This window comes from Saccopteryx leptura, chromosome 6 (assembly GCF_036850995.1).
Source record: "Saccopteryx leptura isolate mSacLep1 chromosome 6, mSacLep1_pri_phased_curated, whole genome shotgun sequence".
In the NCBI taxonomy this organism is placed as follows: domain Eukaryota; kingdom Metazoa; phylum Chordata; class Mammalia; order Chiroptera; family Emballonuridae; genus Saccopteryx; species Saccopteryx leptura.
The window spans coordinates 70380584-70401791 of NC_089508.1; the positions used below are offsets into that span (position 1 = coordinate 70380584).

At 33.8% G+C, this 21208-nt stretch overlaps 2 protein-coding genes across 2 annotated transcripts in view; one reads left to right on the forward strand and one right to left on the reverse strand.

The window, feature by feature from the left end:
- Positions 1 to 18692, reverse strand: part of FGF7 (fibroblast growth factor 7) — a 60918-nt gene extending 42226 nt beyond the window's left edge. The window contains exons 1-2 of the mRNA XM_066343502.1: positions 18478 to 18692; positions 17352 to 17900 (exon numbers count right to left, since the gene is read on the reverse strand). Coding sequence (XP_066199599.1) covers positions 17352 to 17637 — 286 coding nt within the window. The 5' untranslated portion in view covers positions 17638 to 17900; positions 18478 to 18692. The remainder of the gene's footprint in view (positions 1 to 17351; positions 17901 to 18477) is intronic.
- Positions 1 to 21208, forward strand: part of FAM227B (family with sequence similarity 227 member B) — a 236095-nt gene that overhangs the window by 145354 nt on the left and 69533 nt on the right. The window lies entirely within an intron of this gene.

A 21208-nucleotide genomic window follows, 5' to 3' on the forward strand; every position in this document is an offset into this window, starting at 1 on the left:
CAAGTTTACCCAAAATGGCTTCCTCAGAAATGAATGTGATTGTGTGAAAATTTATCAATTTGCATAAACTATTACCAAAAAAATTCACCCCTGCATTTATACCACTGATGTACCCAAGCAAATATAACACTGATGATAACCACTTATTTTAAACATGACAAATAGCACACCAGTGCATTTGCTTCCATGATTTACTTAATTATAAGTAAAAATGTATGCATTTCCTATCAAGTTTTATCTAGCTCACCCACAAAATGCTAATGTTAACCATTTACTAAATCCTGTTTTTAAAATATTAATTTCAAAAAAGCATTTAAATCTGGCTGTAATATTTAAATGTAAATAAATCAATCAAGTCCAATGACCAGTGTATTTGAAAGAACTGGCCAAAATTTCATAGCTTTCAGCCAGAGGTAAAAATTAGACCACTTTTTTTTAGTACTGGTTTATGTACTGAGTAGTAAATATGAAGACCTTATTCTCCAGGTTCAAAACAAACAGGAGTCAAGAAAGATTCCAGTAAATGCAAATCTTACTATAAATGTATTTTTAGTAAATGCAGAACTAACTTAGGTCATTAAAGACAATTAAGGGACTCTGAAATGCTGATCTAATCTTGAAGATGATATAATAAGGGCCACTCAGTTTCTTCAGAAGGCTGTGAAATTGAGCAGATTGGATCAACTCACTAATGCCTTTGTTTTAATTTTATAACCACCTTCTTATAATAATAACTTCCAATTTATAAGATGAGAAAAATGTTTTTTATGGTAATGTTAACATAACAAAATATAGAATCTTGAATGACTGAGGAGAAATTATCTTCTGTGGTAAAATATATATTTTGTTTGAATGCACACCAAGAAAACAGATTTTATTTGTTTCAACCTGAACTCTAAACTTGGCAATTTTTCCATACTGGATAATATTTTACTTATGAACCATACTATGATTGAGTGGGTGGGGGGTTGGTATTTGACAACAGGCATTTCTTTCATTTGCATACTTAACACATTTTCTTATTTCTTATTTTAAAACTACATGGAGATCATGACTGCATAGATTTTTATATCTGTAACATTGAATATGGTTATGTGTTTTTACTACAACTAAACATTTTTAAGTGATTAACTCTCCCTACAGACAAATGCCAAAAATATGGAGTTCAAATTTAAAAAATCTAGGAGGATATGATTTTTTGAGAAGCTGTGCTATATCCCTTAGATTTTAATCTTAGACTATCTCAAAAAATCTTTCTATTACTTATGAGTTATACTATAATGGATAAATTATATTTCAAAATATATTTGAATGTGAATTCCCAAAAACAAAATATGATAACATAAAGATTAAGAAGCTCTTGTTTTAGCATATGATTTTTAGTTACCAGTTTTTCATTCTGACCATCTTTTAACTTATTTTTCAGTTACAGTTGACATACAACATTTTATTAGTTTTGGGGTGTACAAAAGAGTTATTAGACAGTTATATATCTTATAAATTTTTCACCTCAATAAGTCTAGTACCTATCTGGCAACATAGTTATTATATTACTATTGATTATATTCTTTATGCTGTACTTTACATCCCTATCACTTTTTTATAACTGGAAATATGTACTTTTTTTATTTTTTAAGAACCTCCATATTGTTTTCTTTAGTGGTTGCACCAATTTACAATCCCACCAAGAATGCACAGGGTTTCCTCTTTTCCGCATTTTTGCCGATGCTTGTTTGTTGATTTATGGACACTGATAAGTGTGAGGTAATATCTCATTATGATTTTAATTTATATTTTCCTGGTGATTAGTGATGTTGAGCATCTTTTCATGTGTCTGTTGACCATCTGTATATGTCTTCTTTAGAGAAATACCTATTCATGTCCTTTGCCCATTTTTTAAAAGAAGTGTTTGTGTTTTTTAATGTTGAGCTGTATAAGTACTTTATATATTTTAGATAGTAATCCCTAATCAGATATAGCTTTTACAAATACCTCCTCCCATCCAGTAGGTTGCTTTTCTTGTTTTTTAATGCACCTCTGAATATCTAAAAACCTAGGTTTCAATCTTAGTTCTACCACTAACTAGCATTTTGATCATGGCTTCTTAACTTTACAGAAACTTCAAATGTATTTACCCTCTAAGCAAACTCAAAGTAATGAGGTAGTATTTTGCCAACTATGTACAAGAGGAATTTCTTAGTTAATATTCTCATGTTCTTACATTTGACAAAAGAAATATCAATACAATGCAAGATTATTTATAATTATTTACCACGGGCCTGGTAGGTTGTCTCCATAGTTATTGTAAGAATGAGCTTATTCCCACGTAGGAAACCATGGCTTTGCATCTCTGGCCCTTAGCATTTCATCCAGTGGTTAGATTAATATTATATTAGTCAGATCCCAGTCTGCTAATCCAAGAAGATGTATCACCTGTACTCGCTATAAGCCCTGACTCTGGGTTACTTGGTTATAGCTGTTAAAATCTCTGCGGACTTCAGAATTTCCAGAGCAACGCTTTGCCTTTTATTTCTCCTGCTTTCCTGGTGTATCTGTGCATTCCTTTTATTCTTCTTTAGTGTTTACTCTCTGTACCTCTTCCCCTGCTGTGTCCTTCTCCGTTTACTCCCTCACATTCTTCCTCCGTCTCCCCCCATTTTACCCTCTTTTTGCTCACCTAGCTTCTTTTTTCATAACATGAAGTTAAAATATGCTGTGAAGCATTTCATCTGTTTATCAGCTCTGTGTTCCGCTCTCCTCGCACCACATTACCCAGCTAGCCAGGACAGGGCCCGCTGTTCTTCACAGCTGCCCTACTCTGCATCCACATCTTTCTGCTTACTTTGCTCTCTGTTTGAAAAGCTCCTCACCCTCTGTCAACATCCTCCAACTAAACCCCCTTTTGTGCATATGCACTTTCTCTGGAAAACTTTCTACTCTGTGCCCTTTACTTTTTAGGGGCACCCATAAGTATTCGCTTTCATTCTCCTAATCTTTCTCTTGTTCATATGAAACTTATTAGTACCTTTAATAACTTAACAAATTATTTCCTATAGATGCACATTAAAGGCAAAAGTATATTATATATCCTCATAGCCTTTATTATACAATGTCACCTCATACATTTTTTATTGAATTTATTGGGGTGACATTGGTTACAAAACCATACAAGTTTCAAGTGTACACCTCAACGAAACATCTACATACTACATCATGCACCCATTGCCCCAAGCAAAGTCCCTTTTAATCACCATTCATCCCCTCCTTTGCCCACCTCCACCTCCTCCTGCCTCCTTCCTCTCTTCCCCTCTGGCTATCACCACACTGTTGTCTGTGTCTACATGTTTTATATATATATTTTTTTTAATCTCTTCACCTTCTTTCACCCAGCTCCACAATCCCCCACCCCTCTGACAGCTGTCAGTCTGTTCCATGTGCCTCTGTTTCTATCTTCTTCATCAGTTCATTTTGTTCATTAGATTCCATATATAAATAGGATCACATGGTACTTGTCTTTCTCTGACTGGCTTATTTCACTTAGCATAATACTCTCCAGGTCCATCCATGCTATTGCCAAAGGTAACATTTTCTTCTTTGTTATGACTGAGTAGTATTTCATTGAGCAAGTATACTACAGCTTTTTTATCCATGTGTCCACTGATGAGCACTTGGGCTGTTTCCAGATATTGGCTACTGTAAATAACACTGCAATGAATGTAAGAAACCCAAAACACTAATTCAAAAGAATATATGCATCACCTTATATGTTAAAGGTGCTCCATAAATATTGAATTAAATTGCAGTCTTAATTTAAATCCTAATGAACTAGATCAAATTGCCTTTTAACTCCATGTGACATTTAGTTAAAATTTCCCATGATTAGTAGCTCTTAACTTTAAAAGTGGTTCCATTTTTAACAGAAGTCTTCTTCAGTGGAATTCTTGTCAGGGGAAATATACATTACATTTTTTTCTCTTAAACTTTAGGACAAGGAGTTTAGAGTGCTATTCTTTTTTACATTTAGTATATCAACTCTTCTTCAACTTAATTCTCACCACCACCCCTTTCTTCACCCCTCACTCTCACCTCAGCTTATATTAATGCTCTGCATAGAGTAATTACTTACTAATTACCTTATTCAACGTCCTTTATAATTGCTTAACCCACTAGCATAGCCGTTTAAGCATTTGACAGGGAAAAGAAAACTCAGTTACAAGTTGTTGCTATTGATACCAAACAATCCAAATATGGCACCATTTGTTTTTCTTCTTTTTAAAATAATACTGTCTTTTGGCTTCTACTTGACATCTGTATCTCTACTCAGTTATTGAAGTCCATTACATATGTGCTGCCCATACCCCTCAGGAGATTTGTTAGGAAAAGATATTCAAAATGGCAGATAGGGAAGGATTGCTAGAAACTAAGTGAGGGCAAACATATTTCTAGCTCGAGCCCTACTGTACTGCATTCCCAGCAGCTAGCACAGTTGCTGGCATGAACGAAGTACTTAAAAATATTTGCCAAATGGCCTGACCTGTGGTGGTGCAGTAGATAAAGCACCGACCTAGAACGCTGAGATTGCCAGTTCAAAACCGGCACATGTGGTAGTTGGTGCTTCCTGCTCCTTACCCCTTCTCTCTCTCTCTCTCTTTCTCTCTCCTCTCTCTCTCTAAAAAAAAAAAAATGAATAAACAAAATCTAATAAATAAATAAGTAAGTAAAAACATTTGCTGAATGAATGAATGAATATGTGGATCGGTATTTGGGCTTATCTTATAGATAACCAACTATAATCAATTTGCTGATCTCTTTTTCCTAATATATAAACACTGGGTTTTCATGTTATAACAAACACTTCAGAGCAATATTCTCCCCTCTGATGATTCTTTTACTTATAAAGAACATACCCACTTTTTAACTCTTGGTGGGAGGACACAATGGAAAATGATCCTATTTTTAAAAGTATGTAAATAGAGGAAAATCAACTAAGCTTTTGCTTTTACAAACCACAGTAACAATGCATATTGCATGCACTGTGGATGCAACTAAAATAATTGTGAACTAAGATACAGAAAACTTTGGTTCTAGTCCAAAAAAACACTACCACTAATTCATGACATGATTTTGAAAAGTTACCTTACTTCTTTGTGTCTCAGGTCCTTCAATGAGATAAGCATAGTGGCTAGATTCAGTACTTCCTTTTTTTTTTCTTTTTCAACATACAGGTACTTTTGAATATCTGATGGAAGCTTTAAATCTACTTCCCAATATGTTGTATACAGTTTTTCCTGAGAGCCAAATGCAAACTGCATGTCAGGATCTCTGGCCTAGATGGTCTCAAAGGTCCCTTCCAGCCCTGTATCTCCAGAATGGAGTTGGCTTTGTCCCATACAACTGTCAGTGTGCTTTCAAGCAAATAATCTAATTTCTTTCTCAATGCTACAAAGTGGGGTATTAACACACACTAGAAATTTTCCTCTCTAAGTTTACTGTTAGAAAAGAGAGAAACATGCTTCCTAAGGAGATCTTCAGCCAAATTCACAGCTTCCATGAGGAAAGTTCTCTATTCCTGAGGCTGATTTCACAGACTCATTGCTCTGTGTCTTATCTATTACTGCTTTAACTTAATATTTGTGTATGCTTTAATTCCCAGCTTGACAAGACATTCTTCAGATGCAAAAACCGTATGTGGTAGCCATAACCAGCCTTTGGTTAGGCCACTAATGATCTCTACCACTTGTGAAGCTGAGAATAAATTGAGAATATAGTAATCATGGAGAGAAGAAAGAACCCATTTTCCAGTAAACTACTTTCTTCAATCTATCTTTCAGAAGTGCTTATTAGAATAAACTCTCTGCTGTTTCTTTTATTTGTTTTTGTATTTGTTCTATTTGGATTTAGTGGCCTTTGGTGAGGAGAACTATCTGGCCTGTATTCCTAAAATTAACTGCTTTATTCTCTAAAATTCAATTGTGTATATATAAATACTCTATAATAATTGAGAACACTTACTAAGAAAGAGAATTATAAATATTTTTAATAAGTATCAGAAATGTGTTTAAAATACAACCAAATTACAATATTCAGCATCTTTAGCAATTTGTAAGCAAAATAAACTGAAGGTTTCTATGCCAACTCAGAGAAAGACAGATGAAGATGCTGTGTATAAGGAAAGTTGGAGAAAAGTTTTTATTTAATGATAAGAAGGTAATACCAAGTACTCATTAGGTCATATCACAGAGAAGAAAATTTCAGCTGTTAATAGTTCTTCACATGCAAATTATCCCACTGCAGGGTGCAAATTAATGTGATATTTTAATAATATTATTTATATATGGCGATAACTAAAATTATGCTTTGGTATTAAACTTTGGATTCACATACCAACTGACAGTTACTAGCTAGGGAATCTAGAGCAAGTTAGTTAACTCTATGAGCCAAACTTGCCCCATCTGCAGAAGGAGGATAACTCTGCAACCTCGAGTGCTCTGTGAAGATTATAAACTAGATAAAAGATATCAAGTGTTTCCAGTGCCAGCCAGAGTAGCCACCCAATATGTTTACCTGTTGAAGTAGTTGTTCTTAGTATCTTAAAATAATATTAATGGCCTGTGTTTTTATTGTGGGGGGAAATGTTACTTAAAAATGCCTCATTTTGTCCTCTTCAAAGTCTCTTGTAACTTGAGTTGGCTATAAGGAATCTAGGTTGTTTAAAATGATATTCTGAACATAAACTTCTTGCTTTTTAATACATAACCATGTTAATCACACTGTGAGTTCATCAGGCCTACTATTCAGTGTCTATTCTTTATAAGTTAACTGAGCACCCAAATATTTCCAGAAAACAATCCTTTAACACAGAGATTTTTCAAATGGTCATTTTAATCATCAGTTAATTTTGAACACCAGTCTTTCTTAAAATTAACAGTGCCTAACTAAGGGGCAAAACAGGCCTGTGTATAATTTCAAAACTAGAACTTGTACACTAATAAACTTATCAAGCTGGCCAGTCTTCGGAGGGTCTTTCCTTCTGTGAAAAGGACTAATAATGATTGTAAGCTTATAGCACAGAGGCTTTTGAGAAATAATTAGAATGGAATAAAGTACCCAACTGCATCAATTTTAACATTAGCATATGTACTTTTAAAGAATTGACATCTATTTAGTTATCTACTTATATGTGGTCACTCAATGTTTCTCGTTGTACATTGTACATTTTTACATAGACTAAATTAGAAGGTTTATGACAAAAACAAAAATTTATTTCTATACATTGCAGTATTTTGAATAGTAATATTAATGTGAATACCTGATAAATTATTAGATAATACTTTAAAATATCATAAATTTAGGTTCAAGTACAACTTACCAACCATGATATATAGATTCATGCTTGTCTTTTTGGGGAATGAATTATTATCTAACATCTGATCAACTTCAAGCCAGTTAAAAATATATGGAGACCAAATTTAGCCAGAATCTTTTCAAAGTGTACAGCACCTCTGTATGTCTATTAAACATTATTTTACAATGAATTGTTTGTGCAGAAAGAGAGCTGAACAAACACAATTTCTCAGAAACAGAAACACTTCCATAGATTCATGTAAATGGAAGACATCTCAGCTCATTGCCAATTTCATGATTTCAAGGGAATAAAACCATGCCAGCTGCTTGACTACTGAGTGTCCTAGTTAAAGAGCTGAAACAAGTGATCCAACTCTAATGATAGTAAAAGTTGTCTTATATCAAAGAAGGTGGCACATAACCTCCATAACTGTGTCTTTAAAGGCTAAACATATTGCCTCAAAACCACTGTTGCTTTTACTTTTTAGAAACTATTTTGGGGGAGGGAAAAGTCCTCCATAAGGATAATGTAGCTTTTACAATGATTATTTGTGAGTAGTTGACTTAAGCAGATTATAATTATGATCAAAGAGCAAAAAGGCATTAAAGAGAGAAAACTATGCAGTTATCCAAAAAAGCAATATTATTCCTATTTAATTTATGTTTATCATTCCATCTTAAATTATTTCTTCAAAAATAAAGTTACCCATTAAAAGAAATAGCCATTTTTAGTTAACAGGGCAATCAGAAAAAGTCTGAAAGTTAATAAAGGTCAAATATTTTTCTCATGTTTTTAATAAAAAAAAAATTTTAACCTTTTTTTTTTAAGTAGGGTTAACATTGGTACCTAAAAAGAAATTAAGTCATTTTGCAACCTTGCAATACTCTCTTATTACCAATCATCTACAAAAAGTATGTTCTCTGAAGGTAATACATTTGTTCTCTCTTTCATCCTGATCATTCTTCGGGTCAGTTTTTCTCCAGAAAAGAATTCCACGCCACCCTCTTCCAGTTGCATTAGGCAATTCCTCAATGTGCTCAAAACTCTCTTCCTCTGATTTGTAGTTCACCCTTCATCCCCCCACCCCCAACTAAACTGTTAATTCTCTAAAAACATGCACTGCAGACATACTACTTACTTACTACTTAGTATTTATGACTTACTACTGAAATGTCAGTCTGATATAGGAAAGTTTCAGTGACTATTGAATTAATATGTGACTGAAAAGAGAAGTCACCAACCTTTCCAAATTTTACATGATACATTCATTATTCAAGCACACAGGGAGAAAATTGTCTACTGCCTGCAGGTAAACCCCCCATGATTACTGCTTCCATACTAACCAAACTAAACAGGCCTGTGGTCAGAAGTCCAGTTAGAGACACCAAGGGACTGAGGGTCGGGCTACTGGCACTAAAACAAATTGAGAGTATGTTCACCAATCTGCCACTTCTCCCCAGCTCTGTCTCCTTATATACATGTCCTCTCCTCCTTTCACCACTGCTCACCAAGTCACCCAGTCCAGGATCAATCTTACAAGAGCTACTAATAAGTAGGCAGATCCCTACCCAGAATTTATCAGCCCACTACTTGTTTTTACCATTATAGCTCATGCAATTCTTAAAGACTCTTTCTTTCTTTTTTAATGCGCATATATATCCCTTAAGCCAATATCAATGATGAATTATTATTTTTTCTGTATGTAGTGTTTGATATGCAGGATTGGCTGATAGTCAAATGAGAATAAGAATGGGTGTTGAGGAGGCCATAGCTCTTCCAGAGTTTGTCTTTACCATGTCCTATCAATCACCCTCCTAGTATCACCAGTGATAACTGTACCAGCTTAGATAGTTGGCCTCTACAATAAAACTTACCCACTAGTTCCTTGAAATTACCTAGAAAACACTTAAGTCAAATGACTTCTAGAGGACAAGACATTTTTTAATGATAGAGAATAAGAGGGAAGCGAGGTGTTCTCTTTTTATTTCACCAAAGCTTTTAATTCTTGTTCATGCCAAATTTTCATGATAATTTAGTAATCTGTTTCTTACATATAACTAACCTTAGATATGTAAAAACATAAGGAAGAAATACATTTAGTGATTGCCAGTCCTTCTTCTTTCTTCCACCTCTTACATTGAGCTAAGTATTACTTCCTCTCTACCATTGAGAGATAGAAAGAAGAATAAGACATGATGTTTAACTTTCCAGAACTGACATTCTGGTGGCATTGCCAAATGCAAATGTAAAGAACAATAGGGCAAGGCAAATATGCTATGTATGTCTAAAAAGGCAATTCTACTTAAAATCTCAAGTAAGTGATCTGTTCAACTGTAATTAATTCATTAAATTTGCAATTCTCCCTCCAGGTTATACTAAATTTCAAATATCTGAATAATTTTGGGCCAGTAAATGAAACTTGTTCTTTATTTACACAATTGAAAAAACTTCAGTTTTTGCTCAAACTACTTTTTTGAAAAAATAGAATAAAAGTGTATTGTTTACAGGTACATAAGATAAGAGTTTTTCAATCATGTTGGAATCCAAAGACATTTTTGATTTTTGGTTGGTTTCTAGGTTGTCCAAATAATAGGTATTGGGCATCATTTCAAATGAGGAGAGTGATTCTATAAAGTTGTTCATAGCCAAGAAAGAGCTTTAAACTAGGCTTAAATCTTACTGAAAAATCTCTGGATTTCAGCCCAGTATCCATACCCTAAATATTACCCTCATAGTGCAAAATCATATTCAGGCTCCTGACTTCAGCACAAATTTTTGGTTCAATGTCATTCTTTTAACTATTGGTTCAAGCTAATCATCCAGCTTTTTTATTTGGAACAAACAACTGAGTGAAAACTTGGCTTTAGTTCTTCATTACACAACAACTAGATCCAATAGCTCTCAATTTTCAGCATAATAAAATTTAAATGTTTTACCCAATTGGGGGTGAGAGTGAGGAGGGTGAGAGGATTGCGTGTGCTCTGTGCTCATCTAAATTGGGGAAACTATATAGTCTTCTGAGTTTAGCAGTCATACCTATGTGGTGTAGGCTTAGAGACTTTCTGCTGTGAAAACACTTGTTAAGCTTTGACTTAATATTCCCCGATCGGTTAGCCACAGAAACTCTGCTGCAGGAAACACCATTAATATCTCCAGGGACACTGGTGTTCCAAGAAACAAAGTTTGGAATTGCTGCCTTAAGACAAATCTGCAGGCTGAGGTGATTCTGAATTTCATCTCAAATCATTCTGTCAGCTTTATCTACAATTATATCTCAAATTCAAATAGGTAGAGAAATGAAAACTATTATAATAGCTTTTAATGGAACATGATACATATGATATTTAAAGATGTTTAAATATACTTCATCTCTCTTGTCTTACATCATAAAAAAATAAACTCAGTTTCAGAATTGTCCTGATAAATAGGCACAGATTATTACAGTTTTAGGCACAAATTTAACCAGTAGATTCAAGCTTCCTATTTGAGTAACAATTACAACATCTTATTATCACTTTAATCCCTCTGGATACTATTTTGTTTTGTTTTGGTCTCAGAAATCCTCCCACTACTGGCTTATCCATCTGTTGAATTCCATTGCCTTTATTTTTAAGTTCATCAAAAAGTTAATAGAGCTACATTTTATGAGACTCTGTATTTAAATTCACTCTAAATTTAAAATGCAAAATCCATTAACATTTATATCAAGTTCTTTTTCCTTTCCTCTCTTGCCTTTTCTCTCCTGTTCACAAAGAGATTTTTTTTTTTTTTCGTATTTATTCTTAGCAGGACACTTGCTACTGGCTCTATCAAGTACTCATGTTCACTCCAGTAGAAGTGATTACATTCTTCTGCAGGAAGTAGACTGGAGAAAGTAGAAACTCTCTGAAGCCCATTCTTTCCAATGTACATCAACATTTTTCCCTCTGAGAATGGTGTTGTCCATTTAAAAGGCAGAGTTTACATGGACATGGATATTGAATAATTCTCCCTCTCCTTCCCCACCCTAGTTCCTTTGTCTTTATATAGTATTATATGAACCCATTCAAAACTAGCTAACTTGAATAATATTTTTTGGCGAATGAATGTATAGCTTCTCTACCTAAGTTAGGTATAGATAAAATCTCAAAAGCAGATATGAATCTTAATCAAATTAAATGTTCATTGATTCTTTAATGTGGCTTTCAGAACCATGTAAAAGGCAGAGACCTTCATTTTCCAACTAACTTTGCACATGGAAAGATTGGATATGAGCTAAGAGGACATTATGCTAAGTGAAAAAAGCCAGGCACAGAAGAACAAAGACTTCATGATACCACTTAAGTCTTATAGGATGAATCTAAAATAAACTTATAGAAGCACAGAGTAGAATGGTGGTTGTCATGGGATGGGGGAATAGGAAACAAAAAGGTATTGTCAGACGGTATTAAGTCTCAGTTATACAAGATGTATTGATACTATATTAGTCCCAGAGCTCTGCTGTACAGTGTAGTGCCTATAGTTTATAATATTGCATTGTAAAATTAAATATTTGCTAAGAGGATAAATCTTGTGTTCTCATCACAAAAATAATTATTATTATTATAAATAAAAAGGGTATGAGAAAAGTTTTGGAAGTTGTGAATACGTTTATGGCATAAATTGTGCTGATAATTTCACAGATATATATGTGTCTCCAAATTCATCAAGTTATATACATCAAATAAGTAGAGCTTTTTGTATGTCAATCATACCTTGATAAAATGTGTTTTTATGAAAGATTAGATATGGTTTAAAAAAGGGAGGAATTCATTTGGAAACCTTTTTTATTTAAGGAGTATTTTTTCCCCTTTTATTACTTAGACATTACACAATTCTTGCCTTTTCTTCTATGTGCTATTTGTGAAATTAAAATAAAAATGTCTTGCATTTCATAGTGATATAAAAGAAATTACTGTGCTAACTAAAATTATTTGATGCAGAGGAAGTAACCTCGGATCCTTAGAAAAGAAAGAAAACTTTGCCTTAATCCCATAGTTAAAAGAGAACAAATTTCTAGCTTCATGTCCTTGTTACTAACCTGGACAGACCCTCTAGGCTTGTCATTTCTTCCCCCTCTCCTGGGTTTTCTAGACTGGAGATTGTCTCTTTCAATCACTGCCTTTGAACTCGGTGGGGTGGCCATAGGAGGTGAGATCTTAATTTGGAAGCATCTAGGTTCATAGTCACAAGTGGCTCATTTGTGGCAAGTAAGCTGGCACTGAGCCTGTACTCCCGTCCACTGCTACAGCACTACCTGAAAGTTTCAGAAGAGATTCAGACCTGCCTGTCATTGTGACACTGTGGCTCAGGACCTACTTACTATCTCTGCAAGGAACTCTCTCACCAAAGAAGCCTTCTTACATAGCAGCTTTCGAGCTGTCATCATATACATTGCCAGACCAGTTCACCAAATGTTGGAACCATCAGAACCACTGAGATTTGTCAAAGAGGTCCAATGGACCCAGGAGAACTTCCTTAATGCATAATTAAGAGATTCATTCCTGATAAACCTATTTTAAAATCCTGCAGGACAAGTTAACTCTGGAGCCCTCTAAAGATTCCAAAATATTCCTGGGACACCCAAGTGTATTCAGGGTGAATTAGAACGTTTGGTTCCATTTATGAGTGGTTTCCAACTTTACCTGCATAGTAAAATCACCAGAGAGCTGTAACAAATATTAATGCCTAGGTCCTCCCCACCCTCTCAAGATTCTGACTTAATGGAGCTGTGGTTTCCCAGCACTCTACTGTGATCCTCTTAGTCCAAGGGTCCTCAGCCTTGGTGACATGTCAGAATTATCTAAGGAACTTTAAAATTCCTGATGCCCAGACTGCACCCCAATTCAATTTAATGAGAATCTTTGTGTGTGGGACCTGGCATCAGTATTTTTTTTTCAAGTTCTCTAGCTCTTGACAATGTTTAGCCAAGGTTGATAAACAGAAAAATCTAGAAAAGGAAACCCTTCCATCTATCTAAAGGCTGGCGTCTTGCATTCTCTCCAGTTTTCTTTTGTCTCTGATTGCTCTAAGACTGTAGGCTGAAGAGTTGTGATCCAGCTGAGTAACAAGGGAAAGCACAGGTTTAGATGCTCTGGGTCATATAGAAATGAACATGAGAGTCCAGATGAGATTTTACAAAATAAATGAAATATGTACCTGTTGCAATAAACTAAGTTATTGGCACTTCCTACGTGCCAGGCACTTGCATTTCCAAAAAAAAAAAAAAAAGAAGAAGAAGAAGAAGAAGTCTACAGAATGAAAAATAATCTTTAATATTAGACTTTTAAAAAATAGCTAATATTTTCAAATCTGTTTCATAGAAATGTATGCATCTTTCATAATTTAAAGCCTTGATAATTTACTTAAGAGCATGCAGGTAATCAGTTCTGCAAGATTCTATTTTGTCAATAGTTTGAACATTTTCATTCGATTCTACAGATATGTTCCTTATTATCTATTTTTTAAAGGTGGGGTTGTCCTGGTTTTCTTGTTTTTATTTTGACAATGTGAATTATCCTTCTTTTAGTTAACTTGTTAAGAAGTGTTTGGCGCATAAGCAAGTTTACCATAGTTAGTAGCTACTAGCAGAGATTATTGTTGATTAGGAGCTTATCCAAAGAGTTGTTGACAATTGAGTTGCTGAAGACTTTGTATCCAAAGTCAAATCCAACAACACTGTGTTTATTTGCTTTCTGCCAATTGTTAGGCCATATCCCGTCACAGTCTAACAATCCCAAAGAGAATATTGCCAAATCATTGGCCCATTTTCAGAATGGCTAACCCTTTTCTTGCTATGGAATTTATAATGCTTAACTATAACCAGGAAAGCATACTTTTTTGGAATCAGTGGTTTATGACACCTAATGATTTTTTTTTCTTAAAAGGAATGGGTGATATTGACCATTGTTGGGAACAGCATGACTCCTTAGTAACCAGATGCCAAGAGAGAAAACCATCCTGAGACGGAGCCCTCTGCTCCACATCTGTCTCTCAGACCGGGTGTCACTTGCCCAGGGCACTGCTGCCGTCCCTCACTCAGCACCTCTCTTCCCAACTTAAACAGCAGTGTTATTTCTGTCAGGTGTGGAGTGATTGTTTCTGTCTGCTGATGGGTTGCTTGGTCCAACAATTTAAATTCACCCTCTGGCCTTGTCTCCAAAGGAGAGTTTTGCCTACAGCAGTGGAACTATTGATTATCCATTGCCAGTCCCTTTATGATAATAGTTATTAATGCTCCTCTTCTGCAAAGAACATGAGATGTATTTCATTTTTGAGGGGTATTTTATGCTTTTATTACCCTTGTATTAGTTCAGGTTAAGTTCTAGCTTCATCACTTAGAAACCTACTGTAAGCTAACTGTGGAGCCACCAGAGAGAACAAGTTGATAGAAAAGGGCTTCTTGCTTCCTGGGCAGTAATAGTGTGTGACCTCAGGACCAGTTCTCCAGTAACAGCTTTTCTCCATTGAAGAGTCAAAAATGTGGTCCAGCATCTCTTGGCTTCTCATGGGTTTCTACATTTACATAGTTGGATCTTGCTTATATGTCCACTAATACAAGTCTTATTCCTATTGGGTTCCTTGCTATACTTTTTCTGCAATTTCATTCTAATACAAATTTAAAATATTTCACAAGACAGCACTAGAATTAAGATAAGACTGATGTGAAACCTTCACAACTGAGAGTAGCTTAAGTAATTTTTTAAGTTATCTGAAGATATAACACTTGAACTATCATATCTACCTCCCTACTATTCCCCTTCTCTTCCTTTAGGCTTCCCATCCACCTACCTCAACTCAACACCTTCTGAAAGCAGAAATATACACCCAGATTGTCCACTTCCCCTGCTCACTCCCATCCATTATCCTAGCAATATCTTATAAACTACGCTCTTAGGAAGAGCTATATTTATGACGGGTGAAGTAAGTAATCTTTCAAGACCCATTATTGTTGTCACTCCCTTCTTTTCTTTATTTTTTCTTTCTTTCTTTCGTACTGTAAAATTAGTGTTAGAGGAGAAATGATTTACAAAATCGCCTTTATGGTTACTCAAGGTTCATGCTAAATATTATTTCAAACTACAAAGTAACTTTAGCATTTTTTGTGTATATCTACAAATGCCTATGTTTCATGGTTTTAAGACATTTTAACACAAATAAAACTTACTATGTGAATGCACTCTAGGTGTAGATATTCTTTATCCCAAATAAGTCTACATATTATTAACTTTTACTGAACTTTACATCTAATTTTTCACTTTTCTATTATTTGACAAATGCATTTAAAAGGAATTAGTCAGCATATAGAAAAATTCTACAGTGATTAGGTTTGATAACTTTATTGCTATAATTTTAAATTAGCATTGAGATAATATTACTTATCATTGATATAATATTACTTTCATTTCATTCAATGTGTGTGATAATTATGAGTACCAGTACTTGGATTTTTCACATTTATGTTATATAATGTCTGTGGTTTATAATAAAATATACTCTAAAAACTAGGAGATATATCCCACATCTTACAGATGAAAAATTGAGAATCAGAAAAAGTAAGAAAATGTTCCAAAGCAATTCAGAAAGGGGGTTGGACTTATGGGTTATAACTTCCCCCTGGGCTCTATCTTCTTCATCAGGTTCCATTATCCATGAGAAATCTCAATAACTTTTAAATGAATTGATTATAAACCAAATTAGGTTGCTCAAATAAAAATGGCAAACCACAAAACCTTCCTCCAAATTGTTATTTCCTTAGCTACATTTCAGTATAATCAGAACAATATTCTAAGAATAACATAACTTTATTATTAATAACAATTATAAAACCATAACTGTTAACAACCCACTAAAATGACCTTAACATTCTATATCAATTATAGTTAAATTAACTAAGAAACTCAAAAACTATTCATCAAAAAAAAACAACAAAAGTTTTAAATATTTACTAGCCAAGCTTGGCAATGTCCTAGACAAATGTTTACACCATCTTCCCCATGCATTCTTTTTCAATTGACTTTAACACATAATCTTATAAGATGATATATTAATAACAGTGTTCAAGTACTAATCATACAAACAAAATTTATTTTCACTCAGGGACTTTAAAATGCTAATGTATATGTTGAGGTATGTATTTTACCCCATTAAATTTAATACCATTGAAATTGGCTATTAATCAAAACTGCTAAAGGGTAAATTCAAACTTGAGATTTCAACATAAAAAGAATAAGTGATTCTTGAGGAAAATGTAAGGCTTGCTAATTGAATATTATGGAATTAACATTTCCAACTCAACTTTTACTTCTTCCTTCACATTTATCTTTTTCTTAAGATAATAGAGAATAATGGCATAGAAGCTTTATATAAATAAAATGTTAGGAGGAACCTATTTTTCTATGTAGGTAAAAAATTAAGCAATCTAATGCAAGCTTATTACGACATGAACAAATGAGCATACCAGAGATTTCCTTTTGTTTATGACTATACACAACTGCACAAGTCACTGAATGAGTTTATGAGCACAGATTAAATGTTTTACATCACAGACATATTCTTTCAAAGAAAATCAAAGAATTTTTAGAAAATAAATTCTCTGCTCCTCAAACTAATTAACTTTTGGTAATCATTTACTGAGTACTCTATTAGCATTCTTAATGAGCTTTGCTAGCCGATAATAAATCAATGATATTTCAGTGTGAATTATATCATTTATATTTTGCTTAATTTATGAGCATTTTGAACTTACAACATGAAGAATATATTTTCAAATTAGCATGGATTATCAGCTTCAACTAAATTAGTAAATTTGCTTTGTTCCAGGAGATGTTTTTAGGAATATAGTTCAACTATCCAAATTGAGAGAAATTAGAAGATGAGATTTATTACTTAAAAATAAAAAGGAAACAAATCATGTCACTTGAAAATTGATTTTTTGAAAGATTTTTATGGTTCATTAGTAGTGCTATAAATAAAAGACATTACTTACTGTAATTGTTCTTCATCTCTTGGGTCCCTTTGACTTTGCCTCGTTTATCAATTCTCAGATACCACTGTGTTCGACAGAAGAGTCTCCTCACTCTTATATCCCCACCTTCCATGTAATCGTAACTTCTTGTATGTCGCTCAGGACTGGAACAGTTCACATTTGTAGCCATTTGCTCTGGAGTCATGTCATTGCAAGCTAAAGATATAGTACCCACTAGACAGATAATGTGAAAGCATGAACTGTAGAGCAAAGTTGGCAGGATCCATGTCAGTATCCATTTGCGCATTATAGTGTAGTACCCCGGGTGTTCATGAATAACATAATGAAAATTAAATCTTGAGTTGATTGTTGCGCCTAGGTCATTGACCTCTTCCTATCTGCGAATTGTAGATTGATTTAAGAAAGAGTAGTTGCTCTTTCCAAATTGTTAGCCTTATCCTTTTAGTTCCTGATAACAACATAGGATTAGTCCTTCACTCTGTTGGTATATCCTTATAAAAATAGGTTGTAGTAAGTTCAGTTGCTGCCACGCTGTTTGCTCCTTGACTTCTGTTTGCGATGAAAGAATAAGAATAGGAACAGGAGGAGAAAGGAAAATGAAAAATTGTCTGTATAACTTTAAGTATGTAAATAGTATTATAACACACAGTGTGGTGTGTACTGTGGAGGTACGTTTAAAACAGCTTTCACAGGATGTCAATATCTTTACCACTCTATATGTAGATTTTTAAAGTTATGCATGAGTAGACATGAATAAGAGTATGATTGTACTGTTCAATCCAGTTTCTATTTGAAATTAGAGCTATTGGTTTAAATTAAGTTCTAAAATGATTATTAACAAAACAAAAATGCTTTCCCTAGATTTCTTTATTATATGCCTTTATATTTGTGGTTAATCAATTACCTTCTCCTGAACTGCTCACATTTCTCAAGTGAAATGTCAGTCTTGCTCTGGAGAACTTCAACCTTATCTTTATGTAAGTTCCCCAGCGAAGTTACAATAGATAATTACATGGCTCAAAAATCTGGTAACTTTACTTTTACCCTCCGTGCTAAAACCAGAGAAAGAGATAATCTACTAGAAAACGTTCAGCATTATTTTTAAAGACAAATAACAGTAACTTACTTGTTCTGTTGATAACAGCTGGATACACAGGAATTCCATGTCTGTTGTCTGCCTTCTGCAACTTGAGCCTCTCTACTGTTGCTACAAACTACTTCTCAGCTGAGAAATGCTCCAGCAGAATCATAATTGTTTCCATAAATCAACAGGCAAGAGGATTTTCTCTGTGTGTGAGAGTGCGTGTATGCTTGTGTGTATGTGTGTGGAGCCTTTTATTCAGGGCTTTTCGATAAATACCTTTGCTGACCTCATTGGAAGCAATTAAAACTTAACCAGTGAGCTGTTAGTTGAATACAACAGTGAGAATAAAAGAGGCTTGTATAGTATTCATTCAATGGTCATGAGAGGGAGCTATGAACATGGTTTATGCTTAAATCTCCAAGTGGGTATCTCCTTAGTAGAAATAACTGTCTGATTCTGAAGCAGTTAAAAGTGAAAAGGAAATTTTTTAAATTGTTTTTACAATACAGCAGTTGTATATAAGTTGAAAAATATTTTTTTAAATATATATAAGAAACTTTTTAATGGAAAATATTTTTCATAGCTTTATGATGCATGCATTTCTATCACTCCCTTGTGTTCAAAATGTTAGAATAAAACTACTAATCTGTATTAACTCACATCTTGGTGTCCTAAAGCACAATACAGCTGAGTCAAGAGTATATACCTTCATATAGAAATATTTCACCATTATATATGCATATAACTTTTAGATTTGACATTTCTAGATTGAAAATGAGAAGAACCTGGGTTCTTATTTGAGTTAGGCCACTAATTACCAGTATGACCTTGGACAGGTCACTTAATGTTCCTGAGTTTCAGCTGCTACATTTGTAAACTTAGTGTATTAGTCTAAATTATTACTTGATGCCTTGTAGTTTTAAATTTCTGTGACTTGTAACTTTCACTACTGATAAAAGGAAAAGGATGCATGCTTTTAAAATTATTATTAAAATTCTTTTAAATAAAGAAAATGGCTTTACATTGATTATCAGTATTTGACTTTTGCCTCAAAAGGAACATTAGCACAATAAGTAGATGTTAATTTTTGTATGGAATTATAAGAACTATAGCTAATGCAAATAAGAAAGCTATTTTACTTTTCAACATGAGTTGTTCTCCACTTTACTTGCTATTCTAACACACATATAGTGTTTCTAGTGTTTTATTAGATATTTGTTGCAGAATAATTGCATTGTTAATGTGAATCAATATTTAGGAATGTATATTAAGATTATATTCTTTTCCCATGTTAATACCCTTAGACCGTATGCGCACACACGTGCGCGCGCGCGCGCGCGCACACACACACACACACACACACACACACACACACACACTGCATTTGAAATGCACTACTTTACCACCAGGTGGTGCATGTAGACCAAATAGGACAAGGAAATTAAGTCTTTTCAATGGATTACAGTTTATGTGATTTCCCTTTGTGTCTATGCTTTTGGGGAACAGAATCAAAAGCACAGAATAGTTTATATGTACCCTGGTAATGTATAAGCACCAGATATTGAAATTAAGTTTATCAAGGTAGAGGAGTTTGGGCCCTTCTATAATTACATCTGTTGAACAAGAGATGGCTACAAAAATATTTTATCGTGTATTTCTCTAAAAGGAGAGAGATAAGAAGAAAAGAAAGCGTAACATTACTATGTTCTGAATTATACCCTCATTAATTTTGTAAACAACAGTAATGAGCAGGATCAGAAGTGTCAGGACTTGGGTATTACCTCTAAAGAAATAAAAATTATTGTCAGTTCACATGTAAAGGTATTCAAGAGCTACTAAATCTGTCTGTTCCACACTAACCTTACAGATTTTAAAATAAGAAACCAGTAGATTAAAGTTAAATTTTTCTAATGAAACAAAACTTAAATAAAATAAAATGACAATGTGTTGATAAAGTAAAGAGAACTGGATGCCTTCTAAAAATCTGCTATATAGGGTTAATTATAAGTTTGGAAAGAATGTAAGTAGGGAATTGTTATCTATGTACTTCAAATTCATTAGATGCCATTTTACTCTGTGATTTGAAAATATGATCCCAGTAATATTAATGAATGAATTAATCTCAACAAGAGGACTGACTATATTTAAATTACTTGATTATCAGTTTCCTTAATGGAGAATAATTAATCCAAGATGGGCCCACAGCTTGTTTCACTAATCCCACAACTGTAATGAAGAACCTCATTTATGCCCTTATTATACTTATACTTCAAGAGGGATCCTCCAGAGACCAAGAATAACTTATGTATCTCTAGATGGGTAATCCTCTTGTGTTTTTAAAAATTCTTAGTAGTAATAACATTGACAAATATTTATTGCTCTTGTTTTAATGTACATATAAAGATAGGCTAAACAGAAATACTTTGAAGAAATGTCTCTTTTGTTGCTTCCAGATTGAGTTCACTTCGTTTTTAATTCAAAACACTTTCGCCTCTTGAGCTTTAAATTTGTAAAACAAAGAATTCTTGCATCTATTTCTAACAATTGACTTTTTGAAAACAACCAAAAAAGTAAAGGTTAGCCCCTGGGAGTCTTCAAAAGGAAATAGTGCCTAATACTTGTCTAGCTTGATCTGGGAGTAGAATATATGAAAGGAGTAAAATATTTTATTTCAGTGAATATAATGAAAGCATAGAGTTGTTTAATAATCAACCACCTAGCTTTGCTTAAAGCTTGGTTATATCCCTATTTTGAGAAGAGATAAATGATAAAA